Below are 19879 nucleotides of genomic sequence, written 5' to 3'. Positions count from 1 at the left end.
CCGATGCAAGCAATGCCCATTTATGTCTGGTGATCTCACGCAACTGTAACAAGCTAGGAGCAAATACAATGAGTTTATCTAAGTAACATGGACATCTGATAGCATTTGCAGGGATACCTTGCCAGGCCCTATCCCCACAAATCAGAGAAACATCAGGAGGTAAGGCCAAAGCTGTACAATTGTTCCAAACACTGTAGTTGTTACCCCTTGTCTCCGTGCCATAAACCCCTAAACCCTGCTTAGCAGTGTCATTGTAATCACAGGTGTTATTTGTATTTCTGTACCCGTATGGCCCTTTCCAGGTTCCTGTAGCAGGATCCATCTGATAGCCATGGCTACATTCACATTTGTAGCCACCTTTCAGGTTGATACACATTTGACTACAGATACCAGGGTTTTGGCATTCATCAATGTCTCCACAGTTTCTCTTGTCTACAAACTCAAACCCAGCTGGACAGTCACATTCATTTATGATGCATTCCTTCAGGGGCTCATCACCCCAGTCCTTGCAGTCTCTCTGCTGGTTACACACTTTATTGATATCTATGCATTCTCCACTTCTGCACTTGAATTTGCCAGGTCCAGAGCACTGAATAACATTGTTACAGTTTGCTTCATCAGTGCCATCCAGACAGTCTCTCACACCACTGCACTGCCTACTCCCATGGACACAGTTCCCATCTTCACATCTGAACTGGTCTGGCCTGCAGGTCTGAGAAAGGCAGTTAATTTCATCACTTCCATCCTTGCAATCAGGATCTCTGTCACAGTCTTTTTCACCATCACATTTCCAGGACACTGGGATACACTGGGTTGACTGAGGACCACAGCTGATTTCATTTACCCGGCATGCTCTCATATGACACAGCTCAGCACTTTCGTCAGACCCATCTTCACAGTCCAGATCCCCATCACACTGCCGTCTGTTTGGCGCACACTGACCACTGTTGCACACAAAGTCAGATTCAGCACACGTCTTCTTCACACAAGCACTCTCATCACTGCCATCTGAGCAGTCTTCACATTTTGCTCTAACACTGTCGGCAGCAGTGCACAGGCCGGCAAGGGCGAGCAGCAGGCAGAGTGCCCCGCAGCGCGGCAGCGCCCGCCACCGCCCCACACCTGTGTCACTTATACTACTCCTATTACCCGTGCTGTTAGTGTCAGTGGCATCCTCCTGGTTCCGTTTCTGTCTTTGTCGCCCCTTACTCTCCCCCTTTTCTTTTTGCCACTGACCATTCACCACAAATGGATGAGACACATGATTACTAGTTAGGAAAGAGAGTGTAACGTCTGCTATACGGCTGCAGGCAGTGCCGGCTGCAACCTTAGAAGCTGTTTGTGAAACAGCCTGCCGGTGGTCATTTGGCAGTGTAATCTGCGTCTCTGCACTCCTGCCCCGCAATAGAGCTAATTCGTCATTAATAGTCTGTAGAATGTGGCAACCCCACGGAATGTTATCCAGAAACATAGTTATAACACCGATCTGGGGACGAATAGTCTTTTTTGCATTGCAAGGTAAACCTCTTAGAAAAGGAATGCTAGAGAGAAGCTGCACAGCCGCTGCTGCCTCCATGGTTACGTCAGACAGGCTGCAGGGTCCTGATGTCCGTCCCTCTGCCCTGTGCCGACTCGCCACACGGTGAGAGTCGACTACCGTTGTCCACTGACGCCTCTGGTCTCCCATAGCAACTCCATCTCGGATGTCCCGCATCGCACCGCGATTATTTCAATGTCCCGCGTTTTCCGCGGCTCCTTTTCCCGCGTCCCTGCGCGGTTCCGTTTCCCGCGCTTCCCCGCGGATCTTTTCCCACGCTCCCCACGGTTTCCTTTCCCCGTGTCTTACCGTGAGTCCTTTGTACAGTGTTTGCGGCTCGGTGTCTGGTCAGGTGCAGCGCCGGTGCGATGTCCGCTCCGATGTCCACTCCGATGTCCCGCGCCGCTCCGATGTCTCAGTCTCGGCGCTGTGATGTCGCGGCGCCGCTGGTCCCCGGCGGCACTGGTCCTGGCGCCGCGCCGATGTCCCGGCGCCCGGCGCCGCTGGTCCCAACGCCGCTGGTCTCCTGCTCTACCTGCGTTCGGATGTGCCGGCGCCGCTGGTGTCCCGCTGCGCTGGTGTCCCGCTGCGCTGCGATGTTCGCCCCGGCGCCGCTGCGATGTCCGTGCTCGGCTGCGATGTCTGCTCCGGTGCTGCGATGTCCTGCTCCGGTGCGATGTCTGTCCCGCTGCGATGTCCTGTTCAGGCCCTGTTCAGGTCTCCCGCTGCGATGTCCTGTTCAGGTCCAGTTCAGGTCTCAGCCTGTTCGGGCGCCATTTGTTGCGAAGCACGGATGAAAGCACGACAGACACCAGCAGAGTCAGATCATGCTTCACCATTTTATTGCCCGAATAGCCCAACTTTTATAGTGAATTTTACAGGGGTGGACAGTGTTTCACACAAGATTATTGGTCAAAAGCACTCAGACAAACCGTTAAGAAAATAACACCACCTGCAAGAAAAGAACCCCCCTTTTGATTAGAAGTTAGGAAAACAACCCCCTTTGTGCTTAACGGCCACGTAGACCTAGTCCTTGAGGCCAGCTGCTGATAACAATATTATCTGAGTTCCTTAATTGGGTGATGTGGGAGTCATTGCAGTGGGAGCTTCTCACAGTTACTCTGGCAGCTTGGTTTGCTCAGCTACAGCAGGCCCTGAGATTTCTAAGGCATACCCCTGGTTGCTTAAAGCAAGCTTAGAATGAACAATTATGCCAATTCCCAACAGTAATACAAGCTTCAACTTTATTGCGCAGATATCCGTATATTTATACACACAGCGATAATTATGCCTACTGGTCACTATCCTATTGGCTAAGCCTAGAAGTGTTGCAAAAAATACTGTTTCTCCTACTTGCGGTTACAGTGCATAAGCTACTTCCTTATCTTCCCGGGCCTCAGATCCACCTGTTTATCTCTCTCTCAAGGACAGACTGCTCCTTGCATATTTTCACAAAAATGCTTCTAATCCGGCCTACTCCATGGCTATAAACTCTGTATTTTCTTTGCCTTGCTTGTACAATTCCTCTAGGGACCTGTGCCCTTGCTCTTTGAGCCATTCTTCAACACCTTTCTGCCCTGTGTATATGATAGTGGTGGTCAAAGAGGCCTGAAGTCCTGCTATGACAGGCAACCCAGAAAAACATCTCATAAGAAGCAGTCTTGGATCCTATTGGGTCAAATGGCTTCTGTGCAGTCACTGTGACTCACATCAGGAGGGAAGAAAACTCCAGGGGCAAGAACTTCATATGGAGCTTACCCATGTTTTCATGATGTCATCTACAATAAAAGCTTGGGGTGAGAAACAAAGTTGTGTTTTTGCAATAGAAGGTGCTTTTGCAGTGGAAAATTCCACTAACCTTGCAGAATCAAAAGTGATTGTGCAGCATAGCAGTGTGGAGTATGTTAAGCAGATAAGGGGAAGGTCCTACTGTCACAAAATAAGGAGGATACCTAAGGAAAACAGGATGAGCAGCACGAAATTAGTAAAAAACAAAAATCACGGGACCTCTAGTCATGAGAGAAGAAGGAAAAAAAAAAAAGGAAAAGGAGAAATTAACAGTTGGTCAAATCAAATTGTACATATATGGTATAGAAGTGCGTCGAGTAGGTTGTGAACCTGTAGTACTCAGCCAATGAGGAAATGGGGGAGAAATCAGGTGTCTGGTAATAGGGAATATAAGGCTATGATAAACTTTTACTGTGCACTCCTAATTGGCAGGATGCCCACCATTGCGATTGCGAATAAAATAGCTTCACAGAAGGTCCTGTCTGAAGAAAATTATTGAGGTCTGTTGTGGTTTTACCATGCTAGGCAGCTAAACACCACAACTGCTCTCTCACTCCCCCTCCTTAGATGAGGAGGGGAAGAAGTAAAGAACAACTCACGGGTTGAGATAAGGATAATTTAATTAAAGGAAAAAAAATAATAATTAAGGAAAGATTATTATTAACTAAACGATTTAACTAAAGGGGGAAAAAAAGGAAAAAAAAAAAAAAAAAAAGGCTATGTGGAAGTGCAGAGGAAAGAAATTACTCTCTACTTCCCACAAATGAGCGATGCTTGACCACGTCCTTGAAGCAGGGCCTCAATGCACGTAGCCAGTGTTCGGGAGGAGGACCGACGTTTTCATAACAAGAGCCCACCCCCACCCCCCTTCTTCTTCCTGTTTCCACCTTTTATTGCTGAGTGTGACATCACATGGTATGGAACATCCCTTTGGTTGGTTTAGGTCAGCTGCCCTGGTGATGTTTCTCTTCTCACTTTTTGCCCACCCCCTAGGAGGGTTAGAGAGAGTCTTGATGCTGTGCCAGCACTGCTCAGCAGCAGACACAACACTGGTGTGATACCATTGCTGTTCTAGCTACAAGTGCAGAGCACAGCACTGTATGGGCTGCTGCAGGGAAAGTTAACATCCCAGACAGACCCACTACAAGGTTTTTCTCACAATTTGGGGGCTCATCCAGGATTTGAACACAGGACCATTTTTCTCACATTGGTTTTCAAAAACGTGAGGGATCGGCAATTTCCTAAGGCAGGTCTCCAGCCCTAACACTTCCAGGGCAAACAGAGATAAAAGGAAAAGTCAAAGGAAAAAGACACAAACTTATTTTCACTTCTCTGTCCTGCTGTCTAGAACAGGTCACATCTTCAAAACACATTTGCGGAGATGAATACTCATTCAGCTTATTCAGTCTGGAAATCCTCCAAGCTGTATTGTGCCCACTATGCTGCAGCCTCTGCTCTGCAAACCACAACAGCTCTGAACAGCCTAATCTGCTGAGGACCACTGTCTCCTTCCAATACAGCTACAAATAGCTTTAAATTATTAGATCCAGGTTACCAAACAGTCTCTTGGATCAGGGTTAATTAAATGAGTGTTGAAATCTAATTAAGGACTGGTCCAGGTGATAATTAGCAGGAAATGTATGCATTAAAATATTCATTTGTCAATGAGCTGCAATTAAGAGTGTGATTTGGGGAAGGATCAATAACTATATCATGTGATTTAAAATAAATAAATAAATAAATAAAAAATTGCCCAGTCTTGAGCAGAAATGTGGGGGAATCTTGACTGGATTTTTTTTTTATCCCCCCCCCCTCCCCCCCTTCACTCCTGTGTTCTGTTTTGCTCTCATGATAACTTCTGAAGACTGCTCTCCACCCTTGAATAGAGCATTCATCTCTCCCTGCCTTTGTTTTCCTGAAGCACTTCTTTCAACCCCTTCTTCTTCACCACATTGTTCAATTGGGTTATAGATTTATTAGAGAAAGAATAACAGGTCAAAAAGAAAAATTCTTTGCCAATGAAAATCACTTTCTTCCAGAGCAGGCTGCTAACCCAGGCAAACAATGCTCATTGTGTGGCCTTAGATTGTTTTCTTTTTTAGCAAGTTAATTCCTCAACTCCTTATTCATAACTGAGTATCTGGAGAGGCTATTGAATATGCAAAGCCTGGATTTATATATATGGTACATCTGTAGTTGTTGTTTACTACACTATTCCCAGTTTCTCATGGAGCAACTCTGCTTTCCCTGAGACTGTTTTTGTTTTGGTTGTGGGTACATAGGTGTATGTGTAAGCGTGTTAACTACACTCCCTGTGTGCAGTCCCACGTAATCCCACCTCTGCAGGAACACAGAGGACCCCACAACAACCCAGCTCCTCTGGCACGGAATTGGCATTCCCCTATTGCTGACTGTATTTCCATCAGTGAATACCAGTGTGTCAAAAGGGAAGCATACCATGGGAACATCATGATTTCAGCTGCTCTTTGTCAGTCTCCTCACAGCTCACCTGCCCTTCTCCCCAGGCATGGTGGCAGCCCAACTCCCAAGGCAACAGTCTGCCTGCTGTCAGGGCTGCATCCCTGTCCCCCTGGGGAGACTGCACTGTAGGGAATCAAGCAACCCATGAAGTGAGGAAGTCCTTGGAGCTAGCCAAAACAATCTCAGTGAATGCCTTCCTAAGCAGATCTATTTCTTCCCATCTATGTCTCCTATCAGAAATTTAAGAATCACAGTCACTGACCTTTCATCTCATTTTAGGGAGGAGAGGGATTCCTTTCATTCCCAAAAGCTCTACATTTTTCAGACTCCTGCAGCCAGCTGTCATGATCATCAGTAGTTCTGCATTAGTGTTGACTGCAGACAGAATCCAAGCATTGTGTAACTCGCCCAGAAAAAATGTAAAAAAAAAACATTTGGCCATTTGGGCTCTTTTGTAGTAGCCTCTCTATTCCCTGCTGTTCATGGATGGGGAACTCAGATCGATCAGGTCCTATTTTTGCTCCCCTGATTTAATAGTGCTACCTAGATGCTGCTTGGTGAGGGGACTTCTGCCCTACCCCGCATACTGAATCCTGCCTCCAAGGCTTGGCAGGGTTTTCGCACTAGACATAGGGGTTACGAGACACCACAGTGTGGAAGAATGTGACCATCTTAGTGGTCTGGCATGCACAGAGCTAACACATTCCGTCAATTCACAAATCCCACAGCATAACTCCAGCAAAAGCTTCTACATTTTGCTGCTCCCAGGTCCTCGCCCTCTGTTGAGAGCTAACAGGCCAGAAGGTTTTCTACAGTTTGAAAGAGTAAGGCAACAACTTTTGCAGAGAGTATATTTATGACAGACTGGAAGTTTGAATTTTGGAGGAAACTAGGAACTGGGCTGCTGGCCTCAGATGCTCATCCTCCTTAATGTCCTTTTTTTCCTTATGCCCTCAGCCTCTTGCAGAGGTCCAATTCAAAAGGCCAGAGAGTTTGTGTGGGAAAAACCTCTGTCATCTGGATCCAGCACTACCTAGTCTGCGTGTGCTGTATGGATTGCATGAGCCAATGTGTACCTGGCTAATTCCCTTGCATGTCTCCTTTTGTGTCCTGTCCTGTAGGGAGCCTCTTCAAGACTGGTGGTGAAGTTTGCAGATACAGACAAGGAGCGTACAATGAGACGCATGCAGCAAATGGCAGGACAAATGGGCATGTTCAACCCCATGGCCATCCAGTTTGGAGCCTATGGTGCCTATGCACAGGCAGTAAGTATAAAAATTGCCTCTATGCATGTTCACAGGGACAGGAATAGCATGTAGAAAGCACAAAAGCACACGTGAGCAGAGAGACAAGTACAACAGCAAAAGAGGAACAAATGATTTCTTCGTTAGTTGAATGATGGGAGCAAACTGAGCTGTGTCATCCTGGGGTAGGTGAGGGCATCTCCCAGACAAGCTCCAGAGGTGCAATAGTTGCTTGTAGTAGTAACCAGTCCATGTGTGTACCTATGCAAGACAGTTCCCATGGCATCTAAGCCATTGCTGTTAAATCCAAACACAACTAACCTTTGAGTTTTGGGAGCAAAATAGGCCCTGAATTTAGCTCACGCTAGTTCTCTGTCCCATGTCAGAGTTGTCTGGCCCCAGAGAAGGTTTTTAAAGGCATAAATAACTTTCCTGTTCTGCTAGGCCACACAGATGGAGCTGAACAGTGGACATGGCTCTTTGCTCCATTTGGCCAAGCTCCTTCTGCCCTGTGCATCATTGGGGGTAACTTTGGAATGATCATGGGATAATATAGCAGCTTCTGAAAGAAGTGCTTTTAGGTTTATGGAAGCATGCTAGTTTATACTAAAATGGAAAAGCAGATATATGCGCACACACAGTTCTGACTCCCCAAAGCAGTATTGTTTAAGCACCCTGGGAGAACACGTCAGCTATTCAAAGCATTGTTGTGATGTCTAACTTTTGGTATCTATCTTACACACCTAACCTAGACGGTGGGCCTTTGGGACATTCATGACTGGACAGGGAGCTGGGCTCCTGACATAGTCCCGGAATGGATGCTTCTAGCATAAGTGCCTTTCCTTAGGCTAAAAATAACAAGGATCTGCAAGACAAGATCAGGTTCAGGTCTCTCTGCCAGGTAGAGATGATCCCTGCAATAGGCAGACACAATACTGCCAGGTGACTTTGTATGACTTTTCTGGAGTTGGGAAGATGGGAAAATGCAGAAGAGCAAAGCAAGAACAAAGGAAGGAGCCTTGGAAAGTGACAGATACTGTATAAATTATTTAATTTTTAAATTATTTAAAATAAGATCAAAGTCATAAATCAAGTTTGCATAAAAAATAGGGTGGGAGTGTTAGCCACAGTCTCCTGACCAAATTCCAGTCATGGCACTGATTGTATCCTGCAGCAGGGGACAGGCATAGATTTAGTGAGTGAAAATAGACAGATGGGGACAGAGGCAGAATAGACAATGGTAGCATTTGCTCTCTGGCCTAGAGCAAGTCCTTTCCCCTCAGTAAATCCCAGCTCCCCTCCCTCTGAAAAGGTGCAAATGGCTTTGGCTTCTAAACTGCAGACAGTAACTGCAACACATCCAGCACTGCACAGATCTCAGTCATAATCAGAAGTGGTCACCTTGGGATTTTGGGGTGGCAGTGACTCTATGGTGCTGACCATGAAACCTAGCTGCTCACCTCTGCCTCCCTGCTCCAGCTCCTGGGGAGCTGAAAGGGTTTTTCTGCTAAATGATTTGAGGTAGTGCTGAAGGGAAGAATCGCTCTTTCCAGTGTTTATTCAATTTGTACTGTAAATTTATTTTGGATATATATATATACATATATATTAAATCTAGCCCTACAAAATCAGGGAAAAATTTGCTTTATATAGACTGTGTTCTCCATAGCATTATTTTATTTAAATGACCAAAATAGGACAGTATACTTGGTAAATGCTACCAGTTATGCATATCAGTTGTTCTGATCTGTTCTAGAAAAGGAAGCTATTTTGAAGTCATGGTACTTCGTAGCAGGGCTAATACCATATTTCTGATTGTCATTTCCTTGGTATTTCAGAAAAACTGAGTAGCAGGGAATGAACCATGACATGGCCATTTGCACATTTGGGCTCTGTTATACATTCCAAGTCAATTTCGCTTTATAAGATTTATTTCTGGGGTTAATAAAAGGCAAGTAAACAGTGCTGGGTGTGCGGGGAGTCTGGGCTCCTCCAACATACACACACGTTACATCAGGTGGCTGGTTTTTATGCTCCTAGGCTAATACATATTCATTACTACTTCTAGAAAAGGCAGGGTTATTATAATTAGTTCACTCGAGTGGAACCACGACAACATGACCAGCTGTAGGTCACAGAGAAAACACAGAGTGTGGAGGAACACAGAGAAAAGTCAGCAAAGGCCAGACTGGGACTGACCCCAGCCCTTGCAACTGCATCCATCTCAGAGATGCTACTTGGATCAGCAATGTTAAATGGATCCTATAGGCACAGATCTTGGCCATCATTTCTGCAACCAGCCAATTATATCCTCAGCTGTCCCCAGGTGAAAATACCTGGCACAGAAAATGAGATATGGGTCAGTACACCCAGTGCTGGAGTCAATCCAGTGTTAAAGATGGATGGATTCCCCTTTTTTCATTCACTTTCATTGGCATACTTAATAAAATCACCTGCTCAGTGTCTCATTTGGAGAATAAACTCAAATGATGCCTAGAAACAAATGTACTCCTTAAAGGGGAATCAGCATTGTGCTATAATAGAAAAGATTGTCTAATCATTCCATCAGTAATTACAAAGAACAGGATATCACTAATTAAAATGTGAAAGCGTCTTGTGCAGGGTATAATAAAAGAGGGTAATTAACAGTCAAAGGAGAAGCCACCACCTTGGCACCAATCTGCATGAGGCTACAAAAAATAACAGTACTCAGCTCTACTACAGCACTCCTAATCTGTAGATCTGAAGGCACCCCTGCATGGGGAGACAGATATCCTGTGCCTCAGTTTATAGCTGGAGAAACCAAGGCAAGTTTACGCAATTTGTCCATGGTTATACAGCAGGTCAGTGGCGGAGCATCCTTTAATTTTGTCTCTTCACAGATGGTGACAAGGAAATTTTCAGCATTTGAGTGAGAGAAGTGATTTCAAGGATTTGTTTCAGTGTGTATATGTAAGAACAGTCAATTTAATATTTCAATATTAAACAGTAAGGGACAGATTTTGTCATGACTTTGTCAGACTTTCTCACAACTTTGTCATGACTTTTTTGTCGTGACTTTTGAAGTCTGAGAAACATATCCCATGTGCTTAAACAACAGCATCAGAGGGTTTTCTTGATGGGAGAGAAAGTAAAATTACAGAGAGCATCAAAACTCATCCTGAAGACAGAAAAGACATGAGTCACTTGTAATCTTTATAAAAAAAATAGTTTCCTTCTCTGCTGTTATCATCAAATCATGTTACCAGAGGCTGGGGAATGAATAGAGTGAGGTTTCAGTCCCTGCTCATCCTCTTTCAGTGGCCATTTGAAAATACCTCTCAAAAGCAAAAACAAAAAAACAACAACAAGAAAGTAGCCAACAAGGAAATGCATCAGGATTTGGTTTTTGGTTACTATATATCTATTTAAAAAACCTCACAACATGTCCTATAATTCTGACTTATCTTCCCCATCCTTTCTCTAAGCATCCACCGTCAGTCACTACTGGGGGTTGGACACTGTCTCACAGGACCTCAGATGTACCTTGTCTGGCTCTTTGTACAGCTCCAGGGAAGGGAGACAAGAGGCAGCTTCATCTAAGCTGTCTTCTTTACACCAGGAGCATTTTACTGGCCTACTGCAGCCATACTGTACACGTGAACTGCACTGTCCATGAATTAGGCTCAGAGTGAAAACTAATGATAGCAAAGTCTGGTTTTAATATAGGAAGCATTTCTGGCATAGTTACCCATTTTCCACCCTTCTCTTCCAAAATTCTTACTGCAAAATGCCTGAAAATATAGCCCAGGTTCCTTGTTTCTGCCTTTTGTAGGTGCTTTAGAAGAGGCAGCATTTTGATGACATTCTGGAAAAAAAAATAAATAAGGAAATCCCAGCAGCATGAGAAAGAGTGATTTTTCTCACCACCAGATGAAAATGGGTCAAGTTATCCCCAGAGAACTAGCTCAGCTTACTGCTCTGGAGAGGGGATCCTCTCTCCTCACTGCTCCACATGCACTGGTCTCCCCTCAGCAGCCACCAGTGTTTTCCCAGAGCTTTGATACAAGCAACATAAGCTATGAAACCTCTCTGCTCAGGAACATATAAAGTGTTTTCTCTGCCTTTCTCATCAAGGAAGGGCCTGGCAGTCAGAGTGTTGAGTCCAGCTCACAGGAGGCCTCCACACAGGGGAACACACTGGGGATGTGGGGGCCATAAAGACCCCAAGATGCAATGATACAATTTACCTCCTGTAGTGAGAAGGAAGGCCAAGGTTGGGGGGGTACCACAGATGTGGTGAGCTGACATCTCAAACCAGAGGGATCCCTCACACCCCGGTGTGTGGCCTCCATCCTGGTGCTGGTTCCCCAGGCTGTTCTGCTGGTGATCGCGTGGTATTTTTTCCCTGCTCTCTTTGTTCCAGCTGATGCAGCAGCAGGCCGCGATCATGGCATCGGTGGCGCAGGGTGGCTACCTGAACCCCATGACAGCCTTTGCCGCAGCCCAGATGCAGCAGATGGCGGCTCTGAACATGAACGGCCTGGCGGCTGCCCCCATAACACCAACCTCAGGTAAGGGGCCAAGAGGGGTAGAAAGGGCAAAGTGCAGGAAATGCTAGCCACGTGGCAGAGGAGATGTGGAAGGATGTGTTAGCTGTCAGCTTCTCCTACAGTAAGTGTTTTCTAAAATGGTGGTCTTGCTGGTGAAGGCCACCAGAAGGAAGGAGCAAGGTGACCAGATCCATTTTGGGGGCTGGAAGAGGGAACCTCTGCTGGGACTGGGTCCAGCTGGGGGTCAGTGTCTGTATCATGAAAAAGGTGCGATAGCAAAGTCAAAGAGGGGGCCAGTAGTGAACTGTTGGGCTAGCAGTACGCTGTGCTGAGCAGCACTCACTGGTTGGTGAGGAGAATGAGGGGGCTGAGACCCACCAGAGATGGGATGCAATGGGTTTTGGAGGAAGGAGGGAGCATGCCAGAAGGGAAGGCATTGGGAAGGGCTCCCAGCCATGACCCTTTGTGTTATCCCTTATACAGCTTCCCCTTAGCTCTTAGCATCAATGGAACAACATCACAAAACATCCCAGTGACCTGTGCTGGTTTATTGGTTGTTCATAGACACATGAAGGATCAGTGCTAGTGCTGTCACAACCAGGCATGTCCAAAAACAAACAAAATAAGGTTTGTGGTGAGATGCTATGTTGTTAATGAGATGAGCTGTGTCTTTGGCACACGTAAGCATTGTGCTGGTGTGAAATAGTACTGAGGTGCTCAGGGAAGACCTTTGGTGCTACCTGGAATGCAAGCATTTGGCGAGAAGGTTTCTTGCTGCTGGAGCAGAGACAGGTAGTCAGTGAAGGGCTGCCAGGGTCTAGCTAGACTGTGACAGGTCACAAGAAGCCTGTGCTAGGAGGTGGGTTATGTTATTCAGAGGCAGAGAATTAATCTGGGATGGAAACAGGACTGGCTTTCCTGGGGCTTGAAGCACAGGTCAAGGAACTGGGCAGGACAGGTAGTCATGCAGTGGCGGGTGGCCTAACAGCCAAGCACTAGGGTGGCAGCTGGGGAAAGCAGGGCCAAACTGTGAAAGAAGTGAGAATTTTGAGAGCTTTGTAATGTACTGCTGACTCTGGTAGGGGAGCAGAAGATTCAAGGATGTAACTGCAGAGAAGGACCATTTCTAAGGGACAGTTTGGGATAGAAGTGTCCCAGGGGTGATGCCAGTTGTTCCTATGAGAGATACTGGAGGTGATACTGAGCTCAGTGACATGGCATTGCAGTGAGCAATGCACTGAAGCACTGAGCTAGCCTGGAGAGGAGCAGTTTGACATGGGTTTGGGTTGAGATGTGGCAGGACTGAGCTAGGCCTGAGCCAGCCGTGGTGCAGCCAGTGGTGGGAAGGCAGGATCTGGGACTCCTGCAGAGCAGAGTTGTAAGAGAGCAGCTTCACTGCTGAACATGGAGAAGTCTGCACCAGCACTGGAGCAGGAAAGGGACAACTGAGCCAGGAAAGATACCTCATGGCTGAGAAACACTGGATGGCAGGGAGATAAGGTACTGCAGCAGAGCAGGCTTGGAGGCTGTTGAATACAGTTCTAATGAATCCAGTTCTGCTAACTCTGCCTGCCAAAAAAACCCTCCCCATTAACACACAGCTTAGCATCTCTTTGCAATCTGTAGCTGGGAACAATGTCAGCAACTACTGGGTCAGATTGTATTATATGAGAGGGTGGAGGGGAAAGGGGAGAAAGAAAGATAGATCTCATTCCACATGAATTTATGGAGAACCAAGAAAAAGTGCTTGACTCAAAATCTTACACCACACATTTTGAAATATATGTTTACACAACAATAAATTTATAAACAAAGAGTCAATGAAGCTACTGCGAATCCAAATAGAAAAGTGGCTTAATTATATGTGCACCCTTTAAACCCGCTGCTGGAAAGATTATCATATTTGCATTAGCTAGATTTGTTTTGTGTTTGTGGGAGCAGAGAGAATGACAAACTTTCTTTAGTCACATGGTCTAAAATTTTGGGTAGACCTGTGCAGTGCCAGGAGTTGGACTTCATGATCCTTATGGGTCCCTTCCAACTCGGGATATTCAATGATTCTATGAAACAAAGAATGCCTGGAATTCAAATGTTCTCAGGTCCTGGAAAGCTGAATCCAGGCTGTGGTTCATGATGGCCTCACCCCAAAAAGCACAAGCAATTTTGCATATAAATGTCTTGAGAATTAGCAGTCCTGTGATATAGGTGTGTAAATGCCAGTGCAACAGCCAAATCCCGTGTCTGCCATGATATCCAGGACATGAAAAATATCCTAGCTCTTCTTCCATGTAAGTTCTGCTCCTCTTCTGATGTGCCCACTGCCTTCTGGGAACTGTTAAACTCTTATTGTCAGAATACAGGAGGAAAGAAAGGTCATGTTTTTTACATGCTTTCCAGAGCACCCATGACTGGTCATTACTGAAAATAAGATTCTGGTTTAGATGATCCCTTGATCTCTTTCATGGTGGCAGATTTTGCACTCTCCTTATGACATATTTTCAATCATGGAGCACATTCACTTTGGCATTATTGTAGATTTACCTTAAATGTGTTGCTTCCTTCATGAAAATCCTCTGTAATGGGTTGTGGAAATGTCCACTGACAATTATTCCTTGGGTGAAATGTTTAGACTTTGAAATGAGTCCTTGTATTACTGCCACACTCACAAAGCTTGTGATAAGATGCATAGAAAATGTTTCACATACGTCTGAGCAAGCAAGCCTACAACACTAGCAATGATTTCTGAGTAGCCAAGAGATACCTGAAGCCTAAAGTGAATTTTCCTGATGGCTTCTGTTAGCATTCAGAAAGCCAAATGGAAAATGATCATTCTGCTTCATAGCAGGATTTCCAGTCATTGAAGTATATCTTTGTTCTGACTTGGAATGAAAATGAAACATTTCAAACTTCTGTGAAAAACAAGCGTTAGAAAAAGTGTTTGGAACATTGAGAAAAAAAAAAAAGTGTTTTGATCTTTCCTAAGAAAAAGAAAAACTGCTAGAAAAAAAGACTTTGGTAACCCAGAATTCCTGGAGATAGTAGCTGGGCACCGTGCCTCTGTGCTGGTATATTCAGGCCCTTTGTGTTCTCACCTCCCTTTCAGACCAGAACCTGCTCCTGCAGAATTCCTAATCCAGCCCCCAGGACAACAGGTTTCTCAGGTCATGGCCATGAGTTCATTGATGTTCATGAGTTCCCATGAGACCTGGGAACTTCAAGACTCTTGGATACAGGCAGATCTAACAGACTAGAGGCAGGGTGCATCTCACGTGGCTTTAACCATACAAAAATTAGACACCCAGTTTGAACTAGTCATCTGGCTTGCCTGCAGTCAATGCAAAGCAGTAGGCAGTCCCAGTGGGTAACTCAGACCAGAATAACTATGCTACTTGCCTGCATTTTGATGACGCCTGTGATATACTGAGTAATAATTTGTGCCAAGAAGATGGTTGATATTAATAAAGAAGGGGGAGATGTGGGAGTGTGGTCATGGGGGTCGCCAAGCCCCATCATTGATGATAACATCAGACTCTTAATGATGAGGCCAACAGGGATGTAAAAGAGTTTAGAGGGAACAAAGAAGGGTGATTCAGGAGACCCCATGCAGTCTCAGGTTGCTTGTTCTCCAGCCATTAAGGCATGGAAGTTGCTGGGTGTTTGCTGTTGCCGGGCAAAGTTGTTTGACCAATGAAAAGTTGTTTTTGAAAAGGACTGCTGTGGGGTGAAGGGTATAAGAGGGGAGCCTGCCCTCAAGATAAAAAAGCAACACGATATAATGAAGTTATGTCATCAAAAAGAAGTAGAAAGAAGGAATGAAAAGGAACAGGCTAGAAGAACGGAGACCAGGAGGGGAACAGGCACATTGATTGCCTCATGAAGATAGGTTCGTCCAAACTCAGCAAACCGCTCAAAGAAGCTTGTACAGAAAGTCACTGGAAATAGACGCACCAGAGCTGGAAAGAAGCTCAAGCTGAGAGAAGCGGACCTGCGCACACAACTGCCCCTCGCTGGTAAGCAGTTGCGCATAATGGGGAATCATACGTCCTTAGGAACAAAGACTGTCCTGGTAACCTTACAGCTTATTCTCCTTCTTAACAGTTGGACAGTTTATGAGCCTGAAATATGGAACCAAACTGAGGTCAAGGTGTGGGACCCTGCAACTAAAAATGGCAAGGTTGCAGTGGGATTGCTCGGCACCTGGCGAGCAGTCTCTGAGGCCTTAAAGAGCCATGTGGGACCACAGTCAGAAGCATGTGGTTTACCAGACAGTGAGGGAGCTGCAGGCTCCTTTACTGATCCTTCTGCTACACCATCGCCCCCCCCACTGCTACTGCCATCGCAGGCCTTTGCTGTTACGCCCCCTGGTGACCTGGACGTGCCTTTTGACCCAGGCCCTATTGGCCTTGAAAAGGAGACCGGATATGTTTCTCTTCGATCTGGGAAGAATAGGATACGTAAGGCCCGAAGGCTGAGTTGCTTAACAACTTAAAGTGAGACATATTGTTCCGGTGTTTGTAATGAGGAAAAGGAATGGAAAATGGAGACTGTTATATGATCTGAGAAAAAATAATGAAGTCATGGAAGGTATGGGAGCACTTCAACCAGGATTACCAACTCCAACTATGCTCCCCCAGTCATGGACATTAATAGTAATAGATTTCAAGTATTGTTTGTTAAACACTTGCCAGAATTTGGAAAACTTTGCCATGTTTATGTTTCATTTGATACCTTTTCTGATTGTACATTATGCTAGTCCTCCTCTGATTACAGATCTGACCTCTCTAGGGGGTTCTTTAAAAGAAAATTAAAGAATTGCAATGAATCTGCCTAAACTTCCTTACACATGCACAAAATAGCAAGTACAAATCCCTTGCTGCAATTTTAGAAAAAACTACTTACGTTGCCTATGCAAATAAAGGAGAGATCCAGAAAAGAAACTGAAATTTTAACTAGTTTTTGTGATTTGCAAGTTGATGGCATAAGCTTTGAGCATTGCCTTTGGACTGGGGTTGCCACCACTGGCTCCCAGTACCCCCACTGAGGACATTTTTAAAGGCCAGCACAATTTAAATAAGCAAAGGGAAAGCAGCAGCTTGTCTGCTCAGGGTATAAGAAAAGAGATGAAATATTGCCTGCTTCTTGGGCTACTCAAATCAGAACATATCGAAACAGTTCATGAATATTATTGGCTCTCTTAAAGCACCGACAGATTTAAGTAGTTGGTAAAGTGTGTTGTTGGACTAACCCATCATGGTGTGCTGCTATGGTGAAGAAAATTTCTTCAATCGATTTTAAAAAAGAGTTTCCTGCGAAAATGGTACTTTCAGTCAGTAGTATACCTTGACACAGAAGGATATTGCTGAAGATAACATAGTTTAACTTCACCCACAGTTGTCAAGAGAAAAGTGTGATTTCATACGTATTGAAAACTCAATTGGGGTCTTCAGAAACATCCTGAAAATGATTCAAGAAGCACAGACCATCCAGTCATTTTAAACAGACATAGGAGAAGACAATAAGATAGCAGAGAAATTTAGTTCTCCCATCAGAAATTTAAGATTTCTTCACTAGTGGGTGGCAGAATCCCACCCAAAACATGCAGATGTTATAAATCAAGTCTCAACACATTCTGAATTTAGTAATATTTATTAAAAAATATATATATAAAAAGCATAAAAGGCAAATAAACAGCGCTGCGTGTGAGGGGAGTCTACGCTCCACCAAAAAGCACACACAAACATCAAACATTAACATTGCTTTTACATACTAAACCCGAGTATGCCTATACATATGTACAATCAGGAAAGGTAACAAACAATCCTTTGAGTTCCATGACTTAACAGTCTCCATTTTCCATTCCTTTTCTTCATTACAAACACCGGAGAATTCCAGGGCTAGTTGTGGGAACAATAAGTCTTGCTTTAAGTTGTTAGGCAACTCGGCCTTCAGGACTTATGTATCCCGTTCTTCCCAGATTGAAGAAAAACATATCCATCTCCTTTTCAAGGCCAATAGGGCCTGGGTCAAAAGGCACGTCCAGGTCAGCAGGGGGCGTAACAGCAAAGGCCTGCGATGGCAGTAGCAGTGGGGGGGGCGATGGTGTAGCAGAAGGATCAGTAAAGGAGCCTGCAGCTCCCTCACTGTCTGGTAAACCACATGCTTCTGACTGTGGTCCCACATGGCTCTTTAAGGCCTCAGAGACTGCTCGCCAGGTGCCGAGCAATCCCACTGCAACCTTGCCATTTTTAGTTGCAGGGTCCCACACCTTGACCTCAGTTTGGTTCCATATTTCAGGCTCATAAACTGTCCAACTGTTAAGAAGGAGAATAAGCTGTAAGGTTACCAGGACAGTCTTTGTTCCTAAGGACGTATGATTCCCCATTATGCGCAACTGCTTACCAGCAAGGGGTAGTTGTGTGCGCAGGTCTGCTTCTCTCAGCTTGAGCTTCTTTCCAGCTCCGGTACGCCTATTTCCAGCGACTTTCTATACGAACTTCTCTGAGCAGTTTGCTGAGTTTGGATGAACCTATCTTCATGAGGCAATCAATGTGCCTGTTCCCATCCTGGTCTCCGTTCTTCTAGCCTGTTCCTTTTCATTCCTTCTTTCTACTTCTTTATTGATGACATAACTTCATCGTGTTGCCTTTTTTATCTTGAGGGCAGGCTCCCCTCTTATACCCTTCACCCCACAGCAGTCCTTTTCAAAAACAACTTTTCATTGGTCAAACAACTTTGCCCGGCAACAGCAAACACCCAGCAACTTCCATGCCTTAATGGCTGGAGAACAAGCAACCTGAGACTGCATGGGGTCTCCTGAATCACCCTTCTTTGTTCCCTCTAAACTCTTTTATATTCCTGATGGCCTCATCATTAAGAGTCTGATGTTATCATCAATGATGGGGCTTGGCGACCCCCATGGCCACACTCCCACATCTCCTCCTTCTTTATTAATATCAACCATTTTCTCGACACGAATTACCACTCCATATATAACACAGATTTTTTTATTTTTTTTTTCTGAAATAGCAGCATTATAGCTCCCGGTGGCAGGGGGCTAGGAGAGGAGTATGGTTCCATGAAAAAACAAATCTAGCACAACTTTTACCCCTTTTCAGTGGGAGATCCTTTCTACAACTCTACGAAGTCAGGCCAGGGCTAAGCAGCAACACTAAAAAAATGTATCACATGCTGCCTTTAGGCTACAAATCAACTTGCCAAATCTTTTCAGTATCTCTGATGCTGAGGAAGTTTAGAATTAGTTTGCACATTAAATGTGTATTCATGCAAGAATGCTGAAAGAGTATCCCTGGAAATCACTATGCCCACAAAGCTGACATCTCCAAAGAGAAACTTTAGAAAGGTGGGACTATGAATTTGCTTTTGGTGCTAAATGATATCTAGGAAATAAATGTCTGCTTATTAAGCCATTAAACCTGTAGTACTCCAGGGAGAGAGTAGAGGAGGAAGCATGATATTCCTACAGTCTTCTATTACTTGATGTTAGCTGTGGATCTAGTCTAGTGATAGATCACCAAACACACGCCTCTCTGTTGAAGAAAGCTTTACAAGCCTTTCTTAATTTAAGGGCTTTCCAAACAGAGGAGCAATGACAAGTTTAGCCTGTAATGGTGTGTGGGAGTGTGGCCATAACATGTGGGAGTGTGGTGATAACATTGGACTCTTTTGGACTCTTTAATGATGAGGCCATCAGGAATGTAAAGAGTTTAGAGGGAACAAAGAAGGGTGATTCACGAGACTCCATGCAGTCTGGGGTTGCTTGTTCTCCAGCCATTAAGGCATGGAAGTTGCTGAGTGTTTGGGCTGCAGGGCAAAGTTGTTGACCAATGAATGGTTAGTGGAAAAGTACTGCTGTGGAGTGAATAGTTTAAGAAGGGAGCCTGTCCTCAATATGGGGATGCAACACGGATAATGAAGTTATGCCCTAGATAAGAGATGAAGTTAGGCCCTCAGTAACAGAGAATGAAGCTATGTCATCAATAAAGAAGTAGTAGTTACTGAACCTAAAAGAACCCTGGTGTCCATGTGGTCATTATGCCACAATGGTTTGAGCAGTCCCTTTCTTTGTGCGAAAATTTAGAAGATTTTTCATTTACTGAATTTTCAGAAGGCTGGTGGTGACAGTGACTCGCAGAAAACTGACTCCACAATCAGTAAGATTGTAAAGTAGGTATGTTTATTCAGCGCTGGGCAGCACGGGGCGGGGGGGAAGTCCCACCAAAGTCATACTCACCTACTAGTTCCAAAACACAGTTTATATACTTTTTGATGACAGGACC

The 19879-nt window shown here is 45.0% G+C and overlaps 1 protein-coding gene across 3 annotated transcripts in view; it reads left to right on the top strand.

Moving 5' to 3' along the window:
- LOC309889531 (CUGBP Elav-like family member 4) overlaps nt 1-19879 on the top strand; it is a gene marked incomplete at both ends in the record, with an annotated part of 295020 nt that overhangs the window by 198765 nt on the left and 76376 nt on the right. For all 3 annotated transcript variants that reach the window (XM_082782380.1, XM_082782379.1, XM_082782378.1), the window contains 2 exons: nt 6928-7071; nt 11456-11603. In XM_082782380.1, coding sequence (XP_082638506.1) covers nt 6928-7071; nt 11456-11603 — 292 coding nt within the window. The remainder of the gene's footprint in view (nt 1-6927; nt 7072-11455; nt 11604-19879) is intronic.

Source organism: Aythya marila (genome assembly GCF_965140915.1).
Source record: "Aythya marila genome assembly, chromosome: W".
Lineage (NCBI taxonomy): Eukaryota > Metazoa > Chordata > Aves > Anseriformes > Anatidae > Aythya > Aythya marila.
Note: the sequence above shows the minus strand (reverse complement) of the source record. Positions and strands in the feature narration are given on the sequence as shown.